Genomic DNA, 17,878 nt, shown 5'->3' with positions numbered 1-17,878 from the left:
AGGGTAAGCTTCCTAGTCAGCCCATTCCCAATCCAAGGATGCAGTTTAGTGGTGAAAGTTCTTCAAATCCTACACATGGGAAGGAGCATGTGCAAGCCATTGTCACACTTAGATCAGGAAGACAAGTGGGCAACTGGGTGGTTCTTCCTGAATAGAACCCTACTATGCCTCAAAGGCAACATAATGGCAACAAGGAGGAAAGAGATGCAGAGCCATCTAAAGCCACAATCACTATAGAGGATCCTCCTTGAAAATTGAAATTGACTTCTAAAAATAAAGTGTGTGCACAAGTGTCATCAAAAATTAAGCACAGCGGAAAGTAAAAGACACACAGATTTTTGTTGATGAAGTAAAAACTCAATCAAGAGAAAAACCACTCCGGGGCAGCCAAACCCAGGAATTCCACTATTCAGAAGACGAAGCTAGATACAAGATAGTAACACTCACATGTACTGATGCAGTGGTCGTACCTTGCTCTCTGACGTGTAACCCAACACGAACGCTTCCCAACCAGGTCTCCTACCTGAAGGGGTCTTCAATGGAATCCCTTACCTTAGAGCCGACCTCTAAGATATACTTCAGTTGTAGCGCAGCACAGTTGTAACGGCTTCAGAGGGATCTTGAACTTCTCTGAGCTCTTGTGGAATTCAATACCGAATTCTTGCAGTTCTCGTTGCCCAGGGGCCTCTATTTATAGGCTGAGGTGCAGAATGGGCAACTGTTGCCGTCCGGACGGACAATTGTGCGACAGGATTTTTTGAAAAAGAGCCGCTTCCAGACGGTGAGACACTGACGTCCGGACGGTCGTACGTCCACTGCAAGTAATTTCCATATAAGGCTTCGGGCGTCCGGACCAAGGGGGATGAACATCCGGACGGCAATTCTTCAATACGCAATTTCCATATCTGCTATGCGTGCGTCCGGACCATGAGAGGCAGACGTCCTGACGGTTGAAGTCGAATCGGCAATTTCCTTAACTGATGAGCTCGCGTTCGGACCAAGGCTGACTGACGTCCGGACGGTGATATTTGAATTGCGATTCTTGCCTTATTTATGAGCGTGTCCGGACGGGAAACCACATCGTCCGTATGGTGTATCAATCTTCCCATATTCTGAACTTGGAAAGAATCTGAAGTTGATCGATCACTGATGGACATCCGGACGGGCTGCTGAGATGTCCAGACTGATGCAAGCTGGAACAGAAGCTTCTCGATACAGTGGAGGGTCCGGACGAAAGGATACGTCATCCGGATGGATGATGCTGGTCTATCTAGCGTCCAGTCGGAATGAACATGTCGTCCGGACGGTATAACATGTCGTCCGGACGGCTGACAGGGAATCTAAAATCTTCTACCTTTTTCGTAGTGCAGAGTCTTCTAAAAATGCTCTGACAAGTGGAATCCCTGTTGACAGCATCTTTACACATAAGTGATTTTGTCCAAAACACAGAATGAGGCCAAAATACTAACAAACTCCCCCTTTGGCCATTCTTGGACAAAAATCACTTGACCGGTTTGAAAATACATTCTCGGTCCAAAAATAAAAATTACTCCCCCTTTTTGTCACAAAGGGACAAAGGGTAAAACAGAGTAACAAAAACCAACTGTCATAGAAATTACTCCCCTAACAGTCTCAGAAGGACCCGGGTAAACAGAGTAATATTAGTTTCAGTGTTTAACAAAATAACAAAAAGTCTCAAAATAACACAAAAAGAGACAATAAAAAACAGAGGGAAAGTCAAACATCCTCTGGCATGTGTACAGTCTAAGCTGCAGCATCCTCATCATCACTGCTGTCCGGATGATGGACTCGAAGGCACTCCTGAAGGTCCAAATGGGTCTGCTCCACCCGCTTGTTGATAGACCGCACTTCGAGCTACAAGGAGCAGATGGACTGCTGCATGGTGGTCATGCCTCCCTGAATGGCAGCTAAGGCCTCCATGATCTGAGAATAATTAGCCTTTGGCTCAGATGGCGGGACGGTATGAGAGGATGAAGTCACGTCTGGAAAAGCAACATGCATAGCAGCAGGCATGTCATTATCAGAATCCTCTCGTCGCAGCTGCGCATTCGACTTCATCAATGTCTGTCTGCTGAGGGGCTGTTGGATCTTCATCCTAGGCTCTCCATTAACATTGATACCAGACTGAAGGATGATCTGAGTGATTAAGCAGCCGAAGGGGAGACAGGTATTGCTCTCATCACGAGCCTCGAGCATGACTCCCAGAATGTGTTTGCAAAGGCAGAAAGGAAAGCGAAGATGAACAGCATAAACAAACTGTGCCCTCTTTAGTATCAGATCATTGCGCCTAGCAACTGGCTAGAGATTGTGCTGAACAATTTTGGCCAACATACGATGAGTCGGAGCTAGTGCCCCAATCCTGATGTTAGTCTGACGCCCCTCACCCTGTGGAACTGCATGGAAGAACTCTCGGAGATCGTCCATAGAGGGAGGAAGCACCACCTCATTGTAAGGACTGGCAGGCAGATCAAGGACTGGTACCCCGATGAACTGACTGATGATCTAGGGATCTACAATAATGATGTATCCGTCAACAGTGGACTGCAGTACCATCCTACGCTCATCATCCTAGGCCACCTGAAGGTTGGCATAGAAGAGCCTGACTATCCTGGTGAGGACGATGCAGGCACATGTGTAGAGATACCCTCAATGATATGTCTGGATAGTCTCATAAATGCTATCCAATGGAGGCACCATGATGTCGGCACAGACCACGTTCCGCTCAGTGAGGACATTACGGTCCATGATGTTGGCTTGTAAAGTACTCTGCTCTTCCTCTGTCCTCTGGCGGACCCGGTGCTGGGAGCTGATGGCAGACATGATTATGCAAAAGAACCAACAAGAATTTTTGCCAAAAATAATCCACAAAAAAATATTCTTGTTAGAGTAACAAAAATTTGGTAGAATAACAGCAGTAAAAAGGACTTTTGTAAAAATAAAGACAGAATTTATCACAATTTTAGTCCTAAAAACATCATCACAACTAATCCCAATATGCATCACATAAGTTCAACCTCATTCCAAAATTAACTCGCTAATAGTTTGAAATAAATGAACTCAAAAAGAAAAGAGACTAGAAAAAAAAAAATACCTGGAATGATAATGCACAAGAAGACACGTGGAGATAACTCCAAAGACTCAAGAAATTACTCACAAAGTGTCAAAAGAAGGGATTTTGTGGGGTATAGGAGAGAGAACGGCGATCTGGGCTATTTATAGCCTCTGTGGGGTACCCGTCCGGACGATGTTTTGATGACGTCCGGATGCGCGCTGCCTTGGAAAGGAGCAAAACGGTTACGTGTGTCCGGACGAATTAAATTACCCGTCCAGACAGCAAAACTCCGTCTGTTCGGACTCTAAAAAGGACACCGTCCGAACTGTTGAACTTCACCCGTCCGGATGCCAAGAGTGACTATCCGGACGCTCCACACTGAAACACCAGAAAAACTGAGGAAAATTTTACAAAGATCAAATTTTCTCAAGTCAGTGTCAGAACATGCATGTATAATCAACTGATAACACAATCAGAGAGCATCTCAAAACTAAAAAGAGATATAAAAGAGAGTTGAGATTTCAATTAGCACAAATATTTTTCCTGGTCATAGAAAATTCAAATAGATAACTCAACTCACGCAATGCATGTGTGTGTGAAGACTCTTTTCCCACAAGGTATGACTTTCGATGACATGACATAGAGCAACTAGATTTTCTAGACAGAAGAGAAAATCAGTGACAGATTAGCCAAAAGTCAAACCTTATAACTTGCTAGGGCCTAGCCACCCTCATCTGATATACTCCCCCTGAGATGCAGCACCTAAGTGATTTACTTGTACCATGAAGGACAACGTAAATGTTTTACTTGCACGTAGAGGGCAAGGCATAAAGCAAATGTAGCACAAAAGCAGTGAATATATACTATAAAGCATAGATATCATATTATTAACTGCTTGTTTCTTATGGTGCTACAAACTGTAGGGAGTGCCAGAGTTTTTAGGCTCTAGGTTCAACTTGCATGAGGTCAATTTGGTCATCTTATCAAGGACTTCTTCTCTTATCCAAAATTTCTAAAAGCAAAAGGTCAGATAAGGAAAGATGTACCTTTAGGGGAGCCCGGGATAGTGCATTTTTTCATTGCGTGAGGTAAGGAGCTATCCTACTTTTGCATAAACAAGAAAAACACTTGGCCAATATAGTCATAAACTCTCAATTATATCTAAGCGGAGTAGATTAATGCTTACAGAATTGAGATATCAGGCAAAAATACATGCAATATCTAATAAGCCAAGAGAAAAAAAATCCTGCAAATTCTCCCCAATTTTTTTTTTTATTTAAACAAAAAAAATGTAATATGGAAATGACATCATATGCAAAGGCAAGATCAAAACTGTGAATGCTCAATGATGCCACTACAAAAAAACAGTCGCTCAACCTGCTTTTTCTGTCTTCCCCAAAATGTACCTGCACAGTTCTCTCAAGAAACATAAGGGGCAACCAAAACTGGTTTCTAGATTGCATACAACAATATGACAAGTAAAATGAGCAATCAAACCTGATGCCATAGGATTAGGAACCAAATCATAGGCATGAACACCCGAATCTGCTAGGTGCATCTGTACCCCCTCATGGGGTAGCTGTCCTTCTCGACCCAAGCCTGCCTTCCAGTGGATGGTTGCTGGCAGGACTGCATCATCCACTCCATTATGTTATGCATCCAGATAGGAGGCTTACTGGAGTATTGCTCTTCTTTCATCTTCTGAGGCCTTCTAAACTACTTGGGTTTGCTCTTGTAGGTGCCACTGTGATTGGCTGGTACAAACCGCTGCTGATGCCGCTGATGTTGAGGAGCATGAGACCAAGGGGCTTGATACTGATAACTTGGTGCTTGGTGAGGTGCTTGATGCGATGGAGTCCGATGCTGAGCCGCAGGTTTAGTGCCATAATGAGCTTGTCTGGGCACTTCTTTCTTGGCTTTACCTTTTGTGCTTTCAAGAGAGAGCACTGAGGGCGAACATGGCCACTGAGATTGTAGTGATGGCAGATGGGAGGTCTTCTGATGGAATGAGGCTCCTGAATGCCTGGAACATCATCGTTGACCTTTCCCTTCTTTTTATCTTCAACAGTGGGAGGAGGCTTTGGGACTGTAGGTTTCACAAACACAGTCTTTGAGGAAGAAGGAACATCAGAAGAGGGAGCTACATACTCGAGGTCAATCTTGTCATTTGGGCTCTTCTGGATAGACAGCATACGAGTCAGCTTCTCATCAGTGACTCTCTCTAGCTGGAGCTGCGTCTCTAGTAGCTTTTCCTCGAGCTCTTGTACTTTGAGCAGCAATGAACTCTTCTCGGTCTGTAAACTGTTCAGATCATTAAGGTGCTGCTTTTGGCCTTTCCTCAGCTTCTCATGCTCTATGTAGAGTGTCTTGTATGCCTTTTTGAGCTCACGAGTCTTCTTCTTCAACATGTGGGGCTACAAAGACCAGAAAATTTTCAAACTTTGGAGCTTCTTCTTCTGACTCATCACTGAGAGTCACATTGTATGCTTTCCCCTTACCCTTTCTAAGATTCCCGCAATCGGCCCGGATATGCCCAAAGCCTGAGCATTCAAAACATCGGGGTCCTCTGGGGTCTTTCTTCTTTTCTTCCTCAGGTTCAGCTTCTCTGGGAGATTTCTTTACTCTTTCAGAAAACTTCTTCTTGAACCGATCATATTTCATTAGTCTTCTGAAATTTTTGGCTAACATAGCCATAGCCTTTTCTTCATCCTCAGAGTCATCTTCAGTTGATGCTTCTACCTTCTTCTTGGAAGCCTTTAGAGCAATGGTCTTCAATTTCTTGACCGGGGGCAGAGACAGCTCATATGTTTGAAGAGATCCCACCAGCTCTTCAATTTTCATCTCCTCAAGATCCTTGCTTTCTTCAATGGTGGTCACCTTGATTCTGAAACGTTCAGGCAGAGATCTTAGAATCTTTCGAATGAGTTTTACATCCGAGATAGGTTTCCCAAGACTCACCATGGAGTTCCTCAGGTCACTCATCTTGGAGTAAAACTCTCCAAAGGTCTCTTCTTCCAACATCTTAATTTCTTCAAATATTGAAATCAACATTTGAAGTTTGGCAGATTTAACAAGTTTCGTGCCTTCATATGTTGTTTCCAAGATTGTCCATGCTTCTTTGGCTGATTCGCAGTTTGAAATTTTGGCGAATTCAAAAGGAGAAAGTGCTTGGCATAGAGCATGGAGGGCTTTATCATTGGAAAGTCAGGCATTTTTCAGAGGGACTGTCTCGAGAGTTGTATCCTCTAGTTTAGTCCAACCAGTTTAAACAATACTCCAACAGTTAATAGATTTTAAAAAGAACCGCATCCGAGCTTTCCAATAGCCATAGTTCGTACCATCGAAGGTAGGAACAGAATTAAGAGTTTGAGACATAGTAGCAAATAGAAGTCAAAAATAAATGACACTTAAGAATTTAATCTTCTCACAGTGTACGAAGCTCTGATACCAATTGAAAATTGAAATTGACTTCTAAAAATAAAGTGTGTGCACAAGTGTCAACAAAAATTAAGCACAGCGGAAAGTAAAAGACAAACTGATTTTTGTTGACGAAGTGGAAACTCAATCAAGAGAAAAACCACTCTGGAGCAGCCAAACCCAGGAATTCCACTATTCAGAAGATGAAGCTAGATACATGATAGTAACACTCACAAGTATTGATGCAGTTGTCGTACCTTGCTCTTTGATGTGTAACCCAACACGAACGCTTCCCAACCAGGTCTCCTACCTGAAGGGTTCTTCAATGGAATCCCTTACCTTAAAGCCGACCTCTAAGATAGACTTCAGTTGTAGCGCAGCACACTTGTAACGGCTTCAGAGGGATCTTGAACTTCTATAAGCTCTTGTCGAATTCAATACCGAATTCTTGCAGTTCTCAATGCTCAGGGGCCTCTATTTATAGGCTGAGGTGCAGAATGGGCGACTGCTGTAATATTTACGGACGCCGTCCGGACGGTGAACCTGGGCCGTCCGGGACAACTATGCGACAGGATTTTCTAAAAATTTTGTTGAAATTCTTTCCTGTTTAAGAGCCGCGTCTGAACGGTGAGACACTACGTCTGGAAGGTCGCACGTCCACTGCAAGTAATTTCCATATAAGGCTTCGTACGTCCAGACCAATGGGGATGAACGTCCGGACGGCAATTCTTCAATACAGAATTTCCATATCTGCTATGCGTACGTCCGGACCATGAGAGGAAGATGTCCGGACGGTTGAAGTCGAATTGGCAATTTCCTTAACTAATGAGCGCGTGTCCGGACCAAGGCTGACTGACGTCTGAACGGTGATATTTGAATTGCGATTCTTGCCTTATTTATGAGCGCGTCCGGACGGGAAACCACATCGTCCGGACGGTGTATCAATCTTCCCATATTCTGAACTTGGAAAGAATCTGAAGCTGATCAATCACTGATGGACGTCCGGACAGGCTGCTGAGATGTCCGGACAGATGCAAGTTGGAACAGAAGCTTCTCAATATAGTGGAGGGTCCAGACGGAAGGATATGTCGTCCGGACGGATGATGCTGGTCTGTCTGGCGTCCGGACGGGATAACACGTCGTCCGGACGGCTGACAGGGAATCTGAAATCTTCCATCTTTTTCGCAGTGCAGAGTCTTCTAAAAATGCTTTGACAAGTGGAATCTCTATTTACAACATCTTTACACATAAGTGATTTTGTCCAAAACACAGAATGAGGCCAAAATACTAACACTCCTAGGTCTTTTATACCTAAGGTGCCATACCCCGACAAACTACAAGTGCCTAAGAAGGGAGGAAAATTTGAGGACATTTTGGAGGTGTTCAAGCAAGTCCAAATCAACATTCCATTTTTGGATACCATCCAGCAAGTGCCATCTTACTCCAAGTTCTTGAAGGACTTGATCACGGTTAAGAGGAGAACCAATATGCCAAAGAAGGTGTGTTTGACCAAACAAGTTAGCTCTATCCTTCAATGCAAGCTACCCATCAAGTACAAGGACCCTGGATGTCCTACTATATTTTGCATGATAGGAGTCATCCAAATAGAGAAGGCATTGCTAGATCTTAGAGCAAGTGTCAATCTTTTATCCCATTCAGTCTACCTGGAATTGGGGTTGGGAGAATTGAAACCTACTTGTATGACGTTTCAATTGGCTGACAGGTCAGTGAAGGTATCATGGGGAATCATCGAGGAAGTTTTGATTAAAGTTAACAAATTCTATTTCCCCGTGGATTTTATAGTACTAGACACAGAACCAGTTCAGAATGTAGGGATTCAAATATCGGTAATTCTAGGGCAACGATTCTTAGCTGTGTCTAATGCCCTCATTAATTGTAGAACAAGGGTCATGAAGATCTCTTTTGGCAACATGACAGTGGAGCTAAACATCTTCGATATCAGCAAACAGCCATTAGAGAATACTAAGACTGGAAGTGCATGCTTAATTGAGGAGATCATTGAGGATAATTTTGATGAAGCAAGCATTGAGAACCCCCTGGAAGCATGCTTTGCTCAATTTGGAGAAGATCTGGACTTGGACAAATTACTTGAGCAAGTAGATGCCATGTTAGAATTTGCTCCTATGGAGAGCAGTAAGGAAGAAGAGACAGTAGTACTAAGCCTCCCAAGAAGAAACTTAAGCCCCAACCTGACAATCTTAAGAATAAGTTCCTAGGTTTAACAGAATCTTTGCCGGTGATTATAGCTTCAGATCTGGCTGATGTTCAAGAGAAACAGTTATTGGACGTCTTGAGCCAGCACAAAGAAGCAATTGGCTGGACCATTGAAGATATTAGAGGAATCAGTCTTTCGGTGGTAATGCACAAGATACATCTGGAGGAGGATACTAAACCATCGAGGAAGCCACAAAGAAGGCTCAACCCAGCTATGCAAGAAGTTGTAAGAGCTGAAGTGATCAAGTTATTGGATGCTGACATTATATATCCAATTTCTAATAACAAGTGGGTGAGCCTGATTCATGTTATGCCTAAGCAGGCTGGATTGACGGTAGTAGAGAACAAGGAAGGTGAGTTGATGCCAACTCATATTCAGTCTGGATGAAGAGTATGTATAGACTACTCTAAGTTGAATGCCGCCACTAGGATGGATCATTTCCCACTTCCTTTCATTGATCAGATGGAAGAGTGCTTGGCAGGGCATGACTACTATTGTTTCTTAGACGATTATTCTAGATATAACCAAGTCCCTGTGGACCCCGAAGATCAGGAGAGGACGACTTTCACCTGTCCTTTTGGGACGTTCGCCTACCGTCGCATGCCCTTTGGGTTATGCATTGCACCCGCTTCTTTTCACCGGTGCATGATCAGCATCTTTTGGGACATGGTAGAACTTTTTCTAGAGATATTAATGGATGACTTCTCTGTCTTCGGTTCATCATTTAAGGAAGTCTGCACAGCCTCACTTTGGTCTTAGTACGGTCCAAAGAGAAGAACCTAGTGCTTAATTGGGAGAAATGCCATTTTATGGTGAAACAAGGTATTGTTCATAGGCACGTCATTTCTCATTGTGGGATTGAGGTTGACAAAGCGAAGGTAGATGTGATTTCCAACCTTCCACCCCCACGTACAATGAAGAAGGTTCGTTCATTTCTAGGCCACAGAAGATTCTATAGCCAATTTATCTAAGATTTCAGCAAGATCGCCAGACCTTTGTGCAAGCTGTTGGCAAAGGAGACCCCATTTGTATTTTATGAGGACTGCAAGAAGGCATTTGGGGCTCTGAATAATATTCTGACGTCCACACCCATTATTCAGCCACCCAGCTGGGGTGCACCTTTCGAGATTATGTGTGATGCATCAAATTATGCAATCAGAGCTGTTTTGGGGTAGCGTATTGATAAACTCCCCCATATCATCTACTATGCGAGCAGGACTCTAAACGATGCCCAACTCAATTATCCTACAACTGAGAAGGAGTGGTTGGCAGTCGTTTTTGCTTTGGATAAGTTTAGATCCTACTTGCTAGGATCTAAAGTCATTATCTACTTGGATCATGCGGCATTAAGTATCTTTTCTCCAAAAAAGATGCTAAATCTCTTCTTATTCATTGGATATTACTGCTACAAGAGTTCGACGTAGAATTTCGAATAAGAAAGGTTCCGAAAATGTGGTGGCTGATCATCTGTCTAGATTGACTGTGGAATTCACTGAGGACGTCACCCCTATCTCTGAGACCTTCCCCGATGAGCAATTGATGCACATTACTCACACTCCTTCATCGTAGTTTGCTGATATAGTGAACTATCTTGTCACTGGTCACATGCCTTTGCATTGGGGGTGGCAAGATAAATCCAAGTTTATGGCCATGGTGAAGTACTTTTTCTGGGACGATCCTTATCTTTTTAAGTATTGTCCTGATCAGATCATTAGGAGATGTATCCCTAAGCATGACCAATCTAATATCATCTCCTTTTCTCATGATCATGCTTGTGGAGGCCACTTTAGTGCAAAGAAGACCGCTGCAAAGATTTTACAGTGTAGATTTTATTGGCCTACCCTATTTTGTGACTCCCACACCTACTATGCCTCTTGTGAGCGCTGCTAAAAGCTAGAGAGTATTTCTAAAAGGAATATGATGCCTCTCAAACCCATTCTGATTGTTGAGATTTTTTATGTGTGGGGCATTGATTTCATAGGACCTTTCCCAAACTCTTTTGGCTATCTATATATCTTTATTGCTGTGGATATGTGTCCGAATGGGTGGAAGCTGTTGTATGCAAGACCAATGACCACAGAGTAGTGGTCTAGTTTTTAAAGGACAATATCTTTGCTCGTTTTGGTACTCCCCAAGCAATCATAAGTGATGAAGGTAAGCATTTCTGCAACAGGATTTTTGAGTAGTTGATGAAGAAATATTTCATCACACATAAGGTTGCCACCCTAAATCACCCACAGACGAGTGGACAAATGGAGATTTCAAATCGAGAGATCAAGAGGATTTTGGAAAAGATTGTGAACCCTTCAAGGAAAGATTGGTCTCTGCGATTGAATGATGCACTATGGGCTTACCTTATAGCTTTCAAGACCACGATTAGCATGTCACCTTATCGTCTTGTGTACGGCAAAGCATGTCATCTGCCGGTGGAATTGGACCATAGAGTATACTGGGCTATCAATCAACTGAACTTTGATCTTACGAAGGTTGGCTCACAGAGGAAGCTCCAACTCAATGAATTAAAGGAGCTGAGCAATTATGCATATGATTGTACGAAGTTATACAAAGAACGGATGAAGAAGGCTCATGACCAGAGTATTTTGAGACGATCTTTTGAACCTGGTTAGAAATTCCATCTTTAAAATTCACGTTTGCATCTGTTTCCAGGCAAGCTCCAATCCCGATGGACAGGCCCATTTACTGTTCGATCAATTTTTCCTCATGGGGTCATTGAGATTGAGGATCCAAAGAATAGTACTATTTTCAAGGTTAATGGAAAAAGGTTGAAACCATTCTTGGAGTTGAAGAGTTCGGAGATTGAGATGACTTTGTTGGAGGATCCCAGTTATTCAGAGTGATGGTCGTCAATTGTGGAAAGTCTGGCTGAAGACTGAAAACTTAGCGCTTATGGGAGGCAACCCTCATTATTTTCCTTGTCACTTGATTGTTTGTTTTGTTTTTGTTATGTTTTTCAGGATAAGTGTCTATCATTCAAGTTTAGGGGAGCATTATGCTACATTACACTGGACTTGCGTCACACATTTGGTATTGTATTTCTGGTCACATTGGGGACAATGTGTCATTTTAATTTGGGGATGGGGTAGACATTTCTGTTTGTCTGTTATTTTTGTTGTTTTGTTGTTATTTTTATTTCTTTTGTGTTTTTGTCTATTATTTTTGTTGTTTTGTTGTTATTTTATTGCTTTTATGTTTAAAAAAAAAAAATTGCTAGTGTGGGCTTACGGCACTATCCAAGAATGCAATGTCTAGTCAAATTCTAGCTAGGAAGGATTTAAGAGTGTCCTCGTGACCCCCCTCACTTTCTTGGGAACTAACCTGGATACACCTTGGATAATTCTGTTTACCCCACTTGCATTTTCTTTTTCTTTTTCTTTTAAAAAAAATAAAAAAATAAAAAAATAAAAAGAAAAAAGAAAAAAAAGCTATGTTGTTGATTCAGCATGATTACATTACAACTGTGGTTTGCCTATCATTGTTTTGTTTAACATATTGAACACAACATGTCTTTAGAACTCTGGAAATCTTTTGACTCACTTGTTGGATTAGAGAGACTTCACTTGTTTGAAATGTTTTTCACAAGCACATTAGCATTGGTTCTGTGAGGTATGAGATTTGAATTGAGGAATGTGTGTAATGAGATTTGTAGGATGATTTGTTGATGAAACTTTGGCTTAAATTAAAAAAAAAAAAAAAGTAGAAAATAAATCATCAGTTTGAGTTCTCATTAAGTAACCGGACCTCTTACCTCACTAACTATTGAGTGTTTGTGTAAAAAGATGAGAAATTCAATTTGGTTGATTGTATGGCTACTTTGACTTCGTAACCTTTTTGACTTGAGTAATTTAGCCTTTAAGGATGTCTCTACATCTAGTGCCCTAAAACCATTTGATTTGGAAGTCACTGGCCCAACACTCGTTACATAGGCCAATTAGAAAGCTTAAGGAAGCCAAGCATTGCACAGCCTACAAAAAAAAATAAAAAATGATTTAAGCCTCGATTGCTTTAATCTGATAGGATTCCTATGAATTTTAGGGTACATAAGCTTTGAGAAAAATTGAAACCTCATGAGTTTATGTTAATCTTACTTTGCACTTAGTGGAGCATGTGTTGTCTCAATTTTTCGGCTATGAGTTGAATGGTTTTTGATGTCCTGATGATGTGATTGTGATATTCACCTTGTTAAACTTACTTACGATATATGAACCACGTGTTTGTGTGGAAACCCTTGTTTGTCAATAACATAGTGCTTTAAAGTGTTTGTGGGTATCATTGTTGTTAAACCCTCACGAGATTTCACTTGTACTCTAGGGATGCCTAGGGGTTTAAAACGCTTGTTGTATACGCTAAATGCAATCGTCTCTCCCACGAAAACGGACTTATGTTTCATGCTTTGATTTTGTTTTTCATTTTGTTTTGCTAAGGGACTAGCAAAATGTAAGTTTGGGGCATTTGATGAGTGCCAAATATTGTATATTTGGACTCCTTAATTTGCATTTGCTAAACCTTTAGCTTTGTTATTTTCTGACCTTTTTTGTTAGTTTTTGGTGTTTTAGTATTTTGCAGGTTATTGAGAGAAAATAGTGGTATTTCTGTGAAATTGCAAAGAAGAGGGAAAAGAAATTTTTAGAGCCCATATATGCTATGTGACGACCCTTTTTTTTTTTTTTTTTTTTTTTTTTTTTTAATAAAACGTTTCATAAACATTAATCCCTTAAAATATAAACTGATCTTCACAGTGGCACGATGATATGTCGCAAAGCCGACATATGTACATACTCCATAATATGTACCTGATAATCAGAGTATAACATTTATCCATCGATGTAACGGAAAACATAAACCTAAATAGCAGAAATCATAACATAAACCTCTATTACAAATAATCATAAACAAAGAGCCATATTACATCTATCTGTTTAAGTCTTTTCTCATAATAAATACATCATAGAAATGGCTTAACAAAGATTAAGTGACACAAGCGTCACGAGCCATAAACAAACCCATAAAATAGTGGACAACCCATGGTCCGACAATTACAACCGTCGCGGCGAGCTTCAGTCATAATATTCCAAGTATATTTCTACAATACCATCAACTACGACCGGAATACCTGCAGCCAAAAGAACATCTATACGGTTGTGGGGGTTTGCCACATCCGTATAGGTAGAATTATGAGCCCACCGCCTTAGCATAAATAAATACACTAAGACCTCAGAGGTATACTATTCACTGAGTTTTCGCAAAGAACCAACTTTTCTCTTCTAGTCATGCATACACTATAACAGCCACCAATTTTATAAACTTTTGTTTGAAAATCCTCATAACTGATATAGCATACATTGACAAATAGAAAGCATTTTAACATACTATGCAGCTAATATTATTCGTAGGAGATTCATTATAGAAAACAATGGCATTTAAATCATGCAACCATCCGATACCAATATACATAAGTTCTTTTTCTATCAAGACTCTTATGCATACTAATACGTCTAGCAAAACTACAATATACTTATCATGAAAACATCATACAATTAAAACAATGTTATGCATGCTCATGATAGTCTTCTTATTCATTGTGAGCCTTACGCTCTCTTTGTTATTATGAGCCTTACGCTCTCTTTCATTATTATGAGCCTTACGCTCTCTTCGTTGTTATGAACCTTACGCTCTCTTCGTTATTATGAGCCTTATGCTCTCTTTCATTATTATGAGCCTTACGCTCTCTTTCATTATTATGAGCCTTACGCTCTCTTTCATTATTATGTGTTCGTGTTTTATGCTTTACAATTCAAACTCTATACTCCTATTCTTTGCAAATCATGCTTTCTTCAAATACCATGAACCAATCAACATGAAATTTCATCATTCTTCTTTGCATAATTAAATCCCAACTGCAACACATTTTCAGATACTTCAAATCAATTCAAAACCTTTCATTCATGCATCATTTCGTAACATCATTGATATTTCAACATAATTGAAACTACTTAAAACATCCAAAACATACATGTTAACATATCGTTGGTTCAGTAAAAAAATCATATATCATTTGCATTTCTATAAAATACATAAAAATATCTTTTCTCAGTGAGTAGAATATTCACCTGGCTGCATTGGACTCACGACTCCAACTCTACATTGAAGGACCCATTGATGTCTCCAATGATGACACAATCCTGCAAATACTTATAGCATGAGACTACGCTATGGAACTCTACACTCCATGACACATAAACTACCCTCGTGCTCACACGTCGCATTCCCGATGTCTAAATCTAGTTAAGTATCCTAAGCTATTATTATGTTCACATTTAAGTTTAAGTTCATATTATATCACGCTTATTAACACAAGTGTGTTTATTATTTTATTAGCTCATTCATTATTGTTGCATTACATTACTATTACTAACCACATAGATAGTTTAGATTCAGGACTTTAATCTCATAGCATTCCAATTTTGTAACACATGTTAGCTTAGGTTACAATCACGTATTGCAATATATTTATTTATTAAAGCTTGAGACATATACATAAATATCAAAGCTAAGGATTATACTTTGAGCTTAATTTGCTATTTATGTGGATCTATTCATACCACTTATTACACTTTACCATTTCATTCTTTCTTTTAACTATTTCATTTGCATTACATATCCCTTTAGACATCACGATGACCTATTCTCTATTTTAACCGTATCCGCCATTTACACAAAAAGGGTCTAATTTCATTAATTTCAAACTCTCCTCTAACAACCAACCAACCATTAACAATTTATTCTTAAATATCAAAATCAACGCCTTTTACATATTAAGGTTCAACTCATTTCTCAAATGGATGCCCACATCCCTTCCACTAGAATATCATAATAATAAATTAATAATCACTAATAATCCATTAATAACTACATAACACTCTATCCTAAATACCCAATAAATTCCTTATTTTCAAGTGGGGACACACTAAGATTTTCTACAAAATCACATAGCAATATCCATTAGGCTTCATATCAACCCAACACAAATAAACTCAATCTTTTCCATAGGCAACATAACTAACAATTTCTAACAAGCAAACATAACCAAAACTACATTCTCTATCACCCATCCATTATTGCAAATCAAATACCCAAAAATTGTCTAGAACCAATTCAGATTTCTCTACTAAAATTACTCCAAAACTTCATCCCATCTTCTCCAAATCAAACACCAAAGACCCCCTTTTCATCCAATACAAAAATCGAGAAGCAACAATACAAAATCAAACTTCAACAATCTACCAACAAATTTGACACGATCAAAGCCCATAAACAACCCTTCAAAAATTAAACCTTCCATATCCATGGCAATCCATCAACATACAAGCACAATCCCAACTTAGCTTCTATTCACATTTGGCTATTTACACAACAGAAAATTCAAGGGAATGTAACTAATATTAATCCACCAAAAATCATCTTGAAATGGTACAATACAATTAGCAAAAGAAACCCATACAATCCATCAAATTTCTTTTTGATAAGTCAACCCAATTCTGAAAATCATCAACCATAAACATCTCCAATTTCAGAACCTATTCCCAATTTCAGATTTCACCTCAATACCCTCAAATTTAGCAACTAACAATAAATTTAATCCAATGAAAAACAATTATGCAATGACCCATTCGGCCATCCACAGCAACAAGCCACAAATCAGCCATCAAAGAAGCCCAATTGTTTCCATCAACCCAAGCACAACAAACCCTAGAATTTCATCTAAATCAAATCCCATAAAATCCATACCCATTTTCGGACCTAAGTAGAATCCCCCCACAATTCAACTCAAAAATCACCTACAAACTCTCAAAACCGAAACCCTCTTCTCATTTTAACCTAAAATTTGAATCTAGGAAAATCCCTAATGATCCACATGATTTTTGTGCTTAACACATAATAGGTAACACGAAAATTACAAAGGGAAGCTAAAGATTTTACCTCTTAAAGCCCATGGCCGGATTCTCTCTACTTCTTCTTCTCTTTCATTCTCGGGCTCTCCCCCTCAACCTTGTGTTCTCCAGTGCTCACCCTCCATTTTCGGCTCAACACTCTCTCTCGGGTCCATGTGTGTGTGTGAGTGTGAGAGAGAGACGAAGAGAGGAAGAAGGAAGAGGGGGAAGGGGCTGGGTTCTGCGTGAGAGGGAGAGAAGAGAGGAAAGAAAGGAAAAAGGAAAAGAGAAGGAGAAGGGGGGGGCTGCCGTGTCCACCGAAAAAGGGAGAGAAAAAGAAAAGAAAAGAAAGGAAAAAGGAAGAGAAAAGGAAGAGAGAGGGTGAGTGGGACATGTGTCCATGTGTGAGTGGTTGGGAGAAGATAGTGTTATCTTCTCATAGCCAACCAAATGCTGACACGTGGCAAAGAGGATTACATTTTATTTAAATGCCCAACTTCTGTAAATTACATTAGGACCCCATTTTATACTATTTCTATCATTTTAGAATTAATATTTGACCCTATATTTATTTAAACCACACTCTAATAATTATTACTCTTTCTATTATTTTACCTTAAGCTTAATTTATTTCGATAACACCATTATTATTACCTAGAATATAATTATTAAGCCCATCTATTAATGAATACAATTTATTAATTGATAAATCTCCTATTTATTTTCTTGTTCTTTACATGCTAGTATGGCTGGATGTCAAGATCGAAATTGAGTGCATGGCAAACACATTTTCAATAGCTGGGAGTAAAAGAATGAGAGAGAGTCATTTTCAGTAGAGACACGCATGCAGTGCGGGGGTCACCGCGATGTCGCTTGAGTGCAATCGCACAGACGTAGACAGACACAAATTTCTTCTCCTAACGGCTGCTGACATCCTAAACTCTAGCATCATTTTCTCATATTAGGTTTCTTTTAGAGGTAGAGGTGCCATTTTGGCCCTAAACCCTAGCATTCTTTTATTCTATTAGGGTTTTGAGGGGTAGACATGCCATGTTTAAAATACGGGGTTTAACCTAATTTTTTGCTATAAAAACCCCATGCTATATACCACTTTTGAGGCATCTTGGTATTCACCTCTGTATTCAGAATTCAGAATTTATATTTATTTAGAGTATGTTTTTAGCTCTGTTCTTTCTTTTCGCA

At 40.0% G+C, this 17,878-nt stretch overlaps 1 protein-coding gene and 1 long non-coding RNA gene across 2 annotated transcripts; one reads left to right on the top strand and one right to left on the bottom strand.

Annotated features, from left to right (window-relative positions):
* The first annotated feature begins 10,978 nt into the window (after positions 1-10,978).
* Positions 10,979-11,584, top strand: LOC133863223 (uncharacterized). The gene is made up of 2 exons (XM_062299186.1): positions 10,979-11,348; positions 11,394-11,584. Exons 1-2 carry the CDS (start codon positions 10,979-10,981, stop codon positions 11,582-11,584), a joined length of 561 nt encoding a protein of 186 aa, XP_062155170.1.
* Positions 11,585-13,605: 2,021 nt separating this feature from the next.
* On the bottom strand, positions 13,606-17,162 carry LOC133864263 (uncharacterized). The gene is made up of 3 exons (XR_009899477.1): positions 16,725-17,162; positions 14,855-14,926; positions 13,606-13,875 (listed from the first exon to the last, which is right to left on the bottom strand). It is a non-coding gene; the product is annotated as an uncharacterized LOC133864263 (long non-coding RNA).
* Between the last annotated feature and the right edge of the window lie 716 nt (positions 17,163-17,878).

Source organism: Alnus glutinosa, chromosome 3 (assembly GCF_958979055.1).
Source record: "Alnus glutinosa chromosome 3, dhAlnGlut1.1, whole genome shotgun sequence".
Classification (NCBI taxonomy): Eukaryota; Viridiplantae; Streptophyta; class Magnoliopsida; order Fagales; family Betulaceae; genus Alnus; species Alnus glutinosa.
The sequence above is the reverse complement of the archived record's forward strand: the minus strand, read 5'-3'. Positions and strand labels throughout refer to the sequence as shown.